The sequence below is a fragment of the Manihot esculenta genome, chromosome 6, assembly GCF_001659605.2.
Source record: "Manihot esculenta cultivar AM560-2 chromosome 6, M.esculenta_v8, whole genome shotgun sequence".
NCBI classification, from domain to species: Eukaryota; Viridiplantae; Streptophyta; class Magnoliopsida; order Malpighiales; family Euphorbiaceae; genus Manihot; species Manihot esculenta.
Window position 1 is genome coordinate 25,407,850 of NC_035166.2, and position 8,288 is coordinate 25,416,137.

The 8,288-nt window shown below is 37.6% G+C and overlaps 1 protein-coding gene across 1 annotated transcript; it reads right to left on the bottom strand.

The window, feature by feature from the left end:
• Window positions 1-6,122, bottom strand: LOC110617550 (probable serine/threonine-protein kinase At1g54610). The gene is made up of 7 exons (XM_021760415.2): window positions 5,303-6,122; window positions 4,924-5,208; window positions 2,576-2,893; window positions 1,677-1,904; window positions 1,322-1,422; window positions 1,109-1,232; window positions 1-623 (listed from the first exon to the last, which is right to left on the bottom strand). The coding sequence occupies exons 1-7, from the start codon at window positions 5,630-5,632 to the stop codon at window positions 273-275; spliced, it is 1,737 nt and encodes a 578-aa protein (XP_021616107.1). The 5' UTR covers window positions 5,633-6,122; the 3' UTR covers window positions 1-272.
• Window positions 6,123-8,288: the final 2,166 nt, after the last annotated feature.

Genomic DNA, 8,288 nt, shown 5'->3' on the forward strand with positions numbered 1-8,288 from the left:
TACTCTAGAAAAAACCACCTTCATTCTCAGTCAAGAAGCAATCACTCCTTCCCAAAAAACTGCATAACAGTATAAGAATAGTGGGATTGCACTTGCAGATATACACAGCCACCGGGGCTTCTGTTACGTGGATTATACACCAAATACTTATATGATGAGGTATATAATAAATGAAAACAATAACTAAAAAGGAAAAAACAAAAAAAGCATTGAAGCCCCAAGATGAAAATTGAGCACCTAATTCAAAAAACTTGAACAACTAATTAATCTCTCTACCTGCGCCTGCCAAAAACCTCAGATTTACCCTTGAATAGTAGATCCATGGATAGTCCCATTGAGGATGGATTAAACGGGCGCATAAACTTTCGAGAGGGAGCCATCTGGGGGTCTTCTTTATTGGTTTTCTTCCTTCTCGAAGGGCCTCCACTGACCCCCGCACTTCTAGTAGATGTTGAGGACTTCGAAGTGAATACTGATGAGTCGAATGAAGTATCAGGCGCACCAAATGATACAGGGGCTTTCTGTGATGTGTCTATATGATGTCCAACTGCTGCATCCTGATGTGGAGGTGGAAATTTTTCACTCTTGCTCTTAGCATTTGCTTGTGTCATGACTCTCAACCTCTGGAAATTATTTTACAAATAAGAGAAGAATTTCAAGTCAAAAATTAATTGGGAACCCACCAATAGAGCAAGAAATGTAACATGACATCCAATAGATAATGAAGCAAGGAAAGATCTACCCAATTGACAATTCTATTTAGGTGATTAATTAAATATTTTAACCTAAGACATCCAGTTGAAAGTTTAGTTTTTTCTGATAATAGAAACCCAGACGAGGTTTTAACGACAGTGAAGAATAGTGAAGTCACAGATGACAGAACCCAGAAAGACATAGCAAAAGGAAAATGTCAAAATGACGGGCATTCCTAAGGGTAGAAGAGAACCTAAAGTCTAAAGAATAGAATTGGTATTAACCTATCCATTGATCAAGGATGTAGATGAGACAAAGATGGATTGGTTCAATTGGGCTACATAGCTAAGAGTATCTTTCTCAACTAAATTGAAAATAAAATAATTTATCAACCAAAAAGAAAGTCTTTACATACATCTAAGTTTGATGAATTCTCTGCATTGGCTTCAGGGGCTGGAATTGCCCTGCCAACACGTTCACGAATTCTAACTCTTCTAGCACCATCAACAACATTTGCTTTTCCACTGAGCCCTCTTTGCCTAAGAAATGAATTAGAAAGCTATCAGTAGCCAGCAAATAGTCAAGACCAATGCAAGCAAGTATAGAAGGCATGAAAAAAATAAGAAACCTCCTTGCTTCCTCTTCTCTCAACTTCACATCCATTTCTTTGCTGGGAGGATACTTGGGCAAACTTGATGGCTCGCAAGCATAAGGTTCGGTGGTAAAGAACTGTGGTCAAAACACAAATTTGATGATTACACTTGTAAAATGCATTCTACATACTAGTTTGATGATATCTACATTATGCCATTTTGAGTAAAGAACGCTAAGACTTGTTTAGCAACAAAACTTGCAAAGGACTCGGTTGCAAGAACATATCACAATTGTTGAGATCAAGTATTCAATATTAGTTTGTCAAATTTTGCACAGCAAAGCTGTATCCAGATATGTATATAGTTTTAAATGGACAATAATACACTTACTTCACTATTTAGAGCTGTAGTGGCAGTGCCACGACTATCAGGGTCAATTGAAAGAAGAGTTTCAATTAAAGTCAGAGAAGAACGCGAGAAATCCTTGAAGGTTTCAGCTATACAGCGTTTGTATGGATGCTGAGGTTTAAAAAGCGTTGCATTAGGCAGTTTTGATTTCTTCCAGTATTCCTCTGACGGGGAGCCACATAACTTGAATATCTTGTGCAGTTGTTCAACCTAAATGTGAATAAAAATGAAAGGGGAGTCAAAGATGAACCCACCAACTATAAGACGGAACAAGAAAAAGAACAGTAGCATCAATAGAAAGACAAACAGGATATAGTGTCAAATCATAAAGCAATAAAAATTCTAAAACCAACAGCAGTATAATTTAATATGGCCAAAAGGTTGACATAATTACATGAATGACTGGAGATGTTATATTTATTTGGCACAGGACAAGGAGTTCCATGACAACGTTCAACATTGGAATAGAATGACCTGTATATAGTTTGATCCGATGTAAGTTTGCTAGTCATTTTATAATTGTAGAACATGCCAAAATCATTCAGAATTGGCTATACTTTCATATTCCTTTTCTTCTTGCCTCACCTGGCTGCATGTTCGAAAATGACTCCATACATAATATCACATCAAAATCACAAGGCGATTAGCTCATCGAATTGATCATCTTCATAAATGCATCAAGTGAAGTGACTGAACTTTCAACAAGCAATACATGAAACAGACCACAGATTTCAAAGGCAGAACGGTCAAATACTCAAATCATAGACAATGTGTACTCACTCAAGACTTGTGTTGCAATAACAAGTAACAGCATCATTTGAGCGTGCACAATAAATTTGAATAAAAATCATTGAATGTGACAAACAAGACCAAAACAATACCTCTGTTCGTCCTGGCATTATTGGCTTCCCAGCAAGTAGCTCTGCCAAAATACAGCCAGCACTCCAAAGGTCAACACCGACACCATAAAAAGTAGCCCCAAGAAGTAGCTCAGGAGGACGGTACCAGAGGGTGACAACTCGACTGGTCATGGGAATCCTTCGGTGTGGGTCGAAGAAAGTAGCCAGCCCAAAGTCGGCGATTTTTAGAACTCCTTCATTGTCAATAAGCAGATTAGAACCCTTTATATCACGGTGCAAGACACCTCGACTGTGGCAATGTTCAAGGCCACATAGCAGTTGCTTCATGTAGCATTTGACCTTGAAAGGAGATTAAATGAAGAACTGTATCAGCCAATCAAATTATCTGTTTTTTTTATTTTGTTAAATTCGTGCATATACAATTAGCAAATCAGAATAGGTAATATATCATAGAAAGATTAAAAGGAAGAAGGTTGTTTTCTTTTCAGCAAGACACTATTTGGGATCACATATTATACCTAGCCAAGCAATTCATTTGGGCAGATTTTTTCTGATATTTACAAATCCCAAATGCAAAGTACGAAAAGAAAAAGTATCCCAAATGCAGTTCCATCAGAAATATGGATTGAAACCAAGATATTTTCCAGTGAAGAATAGGCTCACATGTTGTATAGAACTTCAATGGTAGAAGCAAATCATCTCCTACAAGAATGGACTTATCATCACTTCCACACGAGTCTAGTTCTACAGTTAATCTGATGAGCTTCAAACAGGAATAATGCTACTGGCATATAAATTGGTAGCAGGAAAATGATTAGTTGCATGCAGTGATCACTTAATTTTCTAAATACAACTACTGAAAGCTTCCTTGTGCTTTTAATTTTTTAAATACAACTCCTGAAAGTTTCCTTGAGCTTATTATAAAAAATTCACAAGGATAAATTTTCAATATACATATATATATATATATATATAACACTATAATCCAAGTAAGCAAAATAATTATGTGCATCAAAAACTAAAAATGGTTATATTTTTTGTTAATACGATAGACAAATGAAAATTTAAGTCCCCTGAGAAAGTATATATTTGAAATTCTCACGTCATAAAATTCAACTTTTCAATCAAAATGAGAACAAACAATTGAGAACAGATACAGTTAGAAGGTGTTTGTTACGGAAAATCATACATTAGTTGACATCACTCTGCTTGGAATGGATGGCTAAAGGAAAGAGCATGAAGATGAATATTCCATCAAATGTCATTTTAACAGAAAAAGAAATCACAACATATTTTGCATGGAAAATAACTTCAGGATTAGTAGTTCACTTTTGCATTAGCATTGCTGAATGACAAGTGAACGAATATATATGGTAGGTTTACGCTTATATTTATCTTTCAGAAGTGAAAAGGGTAAATATTAGCAAAATGAATAAAATATTAATTCCTCCACCTCACAGAGATAATAAGCTCATTTGTATTTTCACATAAATTAAAAATTATAGTTAATATAGTTAAAATTAAATCATATTTAGTATTTTCCTAATTTACCCTTCATTATTACTTCATTCAAAATGAAATGACTCATGCTACTGAATTATTCTTGGGGATATTACTTTTTAGCATATATTAGATGGAGGCATATTAAGAAACTAACAAATAAATTACTATTTTAAAGACAAAAAGTAGCCTATACTTGGCAAACAAATAAATAATAACAGTAAACTTAATTTTACGAAACAAAGAGGTAACTCTTTTCAGGTCACAAAAATTAATAACTTTTACTTCTTTATCTTTCTACACATATTCAATAAAAGAACGATATGAGAAGGCTCGTGAGAAAGAAAGAGGGGTTAAATTTTTAAAATACAACTAAAAGCAAGTAATAAGGACACAAAAGGGGTGGCTACAATGCTATTGTTGTCCACATGTGATGTAAAATATGAAATTTCGATGAATTTTCAGGCCCAAAATAATACAAAACGCCATATGCTCCTACGAAAAACCCGTACATCACAGCTTCACTAAATACACAAAATGGGTTTACAAACTACAAGGTGTGGGACCCAATAGCCTTGGAGAGGTCTTATAGAAACATCAAAAATTCTCTCCTCTCAACAAGAAAAATAAAAAATAAAAAAGGCATAGCCACATAACCTGAAAAGGCCTAGCTGGGCAAACAAGAGTAAAATGCACTACACATCAAAAGCTAAAAACAACCCTGAAAAGCACATGCCCAAAGGCACCCACACCACCAAACTAACTCCCACAAGTACCATTAAAAGTCTGCCTTACTCAACAAACACCAATTAAATCAAATTTACCAGCGAGAAAACATACTTAATCCGTCAATTAGTAATAAGATGTACCTGAGCCTCAGTAAACTTGACTTCATGGCGAGCTGCTAGACCGGCGAGATCATGTTCCATGTACTCAAACACCAAGTAAAGGCTACATGACATTCTAGAAGTAACCAAACCCTCAAGCTTAAGCACATTGGGATGATCTAATCTCCTCAAAACAAGAATCTCTCTTGCCATAAATTTTACACTCTCCGGCTCCAAGTTATCAAACCTTACTTTCTTCAAAGCTACTATTTTTCCTGTTATGAGATCTCTCGCTTTATATACATTGCTATATGTTCCTTGGCCAATCTAGTAAAAAAAAATATAATAACAATTATCAATGTTAACGACGCTGCTAAAAAAAATGGGTTAATTTTGTTTATCAACATTTTTTTTGGATTACCTTATCAAGCTTCTCGAAGGTGTTAGCTCGGCGAGGAGTCCAGTCACCGATTGCATCACCAGCGACCGCCATTAACCACGAAGGCCAACCCTGCTGGTTTCTCGGGAAAGGCTCCGGACGTGGCCGCCGGCGCTCTGCCGTGGGAACATCCGTCTGGAAATTACCCGTGTGTCTAGCCTTTTCCCTTTGCTTTACCTCCTTCTTAACCCTGACAGCGTTAACAGCCTCGGTAACGATGACGGAAGGTTGGTCGGAGCTCCGGCCATGGTCGGGAGATCCGGCAATGCTCCGGCGCTGCCCGAATGTCGTCTTGCTGATAACGCAGCCCATATTTCAGGCGTTTGAGTGGTGCGTATACATGGGAGCAAATAGAAGAGTAGTATTCCGGCGAAGACAGACGGATGTAGCTGATCCAGTGGTCGAAACGACAGCGTTGAGGACAAAAGAACAATAAAAAGGAACGAGGCAGAGACAGAGATATCTGCTTAACGGAGACTACACGAAACAAGAAGGAAAATATATTGTTGGCGTTGGTGGGATTAGACTTTTATTAGCGGCAAAGTTTTCTGAGAGAGAATATTAACCCGCGAAGGATGCAAAGGCAGCTTAGTCTTGGTTGAGCGAGTCACTGATGAGGAAGGATATCGAGTAGGCCTTGGGTTTAAGAAACGAGGCATCGAGTTATAGAATAATAACAAGATTGCCACACAGATTATTATTATATTTTACAAGTGACGTCATTGGGCGAGTGCCTTAAAAAGTCAAACAAAGTAACAGAGAAAAGAAAGTGACTTTCAGGGTTAAGGACACTGCCCCTCGTTTTCTTTACCTTTGTCTCTCCGGTGAGCACAGTTGATAAAAGAGAATGGCGGTGAAGTGTAGTGTAGGGTAGGGTAGGGTCTTAAAAGGATGGGGCCTTTTAGGCAGCGTCGGTCTCCTTCTAAAGCAGTCTTCCATTCAGAAGTTAGAAGCAGTCCCATGGCCTGGCCCCTTGGCTATGGCTATAGCTCAGGCATCTTTCCCAAGACGGGTCTTGTTGTTGGCTGGTGATTAGAATAATAAATAGGCCATCCTACTGGGAAATTTGGATATTTTATAATTAAATGCAATCCACTAACCAAATTTAATTGATTTTGGCATTGTCTTAATTACGTTTTATTTCACCTCATCAGATGGTAATCGCAACTAATATAGCATTTGCGAAAATAATCCAACTTAAATTTGAATTAATTATTTCTTTAATATTTCAATTTATCATAAATTTTGGTAAAATTTATGATAAATTATTAGAATTTATTCTGATTACTAACCGAATGGTATTTGAATTCATTTATATTTTTTATTTTTAAATTAATAATATATAAAATATATATATGTCCATCAATAAATTTTTAATTTCAATATTTCCATTGTTATATATTTTTTTAAGTTATATTATTAAAAAAATAAAAATATATTTTATATTTAATTAATTATTTATATTAACCATCCTATTATAAAACACGATGCTAACTAAAATATATAATAAATAATAATTTTTAAACTCAAATCCACTCCACATCCAATAATATTTTATCTAGATCCATACTAATATAATTTCATTAGATAAAACGCCCAAAAAATATTCAATCAATTTTCATTCCGCATAAAAAAAAAAATAGCAAATTTTAGTTAGAGTTAATAAGTAATAAAACTGAAATTTTTCCCATTTTTCGTTAAAACTATAATTAGCATTAGTATTAATATAAACTTGTAAAACCAAGTTTAATGGTCTAAAAATTAAATATTTATATAATAATTAATGACCGCTGGATTTTCTCGCACCGGTCTAAGGCCAGACTCATTAGGACAGCCCATAATCTGAAGGTTTCTAAGTCTCTTCCAAGAGTCAGGTCCAGCCCGCTCAGCTCAAAGACCGGGCTCCAGTCAGATTCTTCAATTAGGCCGGCCCAGCTCTTTCGGCCCAATGAACAGATTCCCTCTGGGCCTAATCTTAACCTTATCTTCTGGCCCAGCTCGGAACCAGGAAGAAATTCAGCCCATTCGCCTTGTGGGACCATCCACATGCGTGCCCGGGGAGAATCAGGGGTCGTTATGCATGGGGCAGCGATCTGATTTCCTCGTACGTCCATATCAATGTGACAGGGACAGGTGGTCCAATGACGTACATTCTGTTACACGTCATTAGCGGACAAAAGAAAATATATAAAAGGAGAAATACTCTCCTCTAGGTCTAAGTTTTTCCAGTTTTACAGAACCCATTGTAAAACCCTATTTTCTGGATCTCAGATCATCAAGTGGCGCCGTCTGTGGGAACGAAGGAGATCTTTTTATCACCGGAGTTCCACTCTAAACAAACCCACTGAGATCCACGATGGCTAATCACAACGAAAACAACGTCACTCCAAATGACCTGAACTCTACCCAAGAGGGGCAGTAGTTCTCCTTCTCCAGTCCTACGACTCCAAACAATCAACCACCCATCCCTTTCAACCCCTCGCTAAGCCTGGCAGGGAATGCTTCCGCCGCTACCTTGTCCAACCAGGACCTCCAAACCATCGCCCTCCAACTACAAAACACCGCCCACTGGCTGGGGCAGATAATGCAGCAACGGGGTCTTAGCACCCCAGCAAACGTGTTGCCAGTAGTAGAAGAGTCCCAGACCAATGAACCTCAACCTACCTTCAACCATCCCCAAACAGTTAGCCGCGAAACCGGAGAGAGGGAGAGAATAGCTGGGAAAGAGGAAGAACCGGAGGCCAGAGTTCATGGAAGGAGGATGAGAGAGATGATTGAGAACGATGGGGCTGACAGTTATTCTGCCGGAATAACCAGGTGGACGAGAAGCAAAATGGAAGATGAAGAGTACCACCTGGAGAAGAAACCCAGGCAGGAGGAGGAAAGTGTAGACCAAAAGCTGCAAAAAATGAGAGAGCAGCTTTTGGCCGAGTTGGGAACGAAGGATCAGAACCAAACTCTCCTGCCC

Excerpts from the sequence above, each read along its gene's own strand:
- LOC110617550 (XM_021760415.2), bottom strand. The coding sequence starts at position 5,632 with ATGGGCTGCGTTATCAGCAAGACGACATTCGGGCAGCGCCGGAGCATT. Across the intron at positions 1,423-1,676 it reads CTACAGCTCTAAATAGTGAA|TTCTTTACCACCGAACCTTA; the intron begins GTAAGTGTATTA and ends TTTTGACCACAG. Across the intron at positions 1,233-1,321 it reads AGAGAAGAGGAAGCAAGGAG|GCAAAGAGGGCTCAGTGGAA; the intron begins GTTTCTTATTTT and ends TTCATTTCTTAG.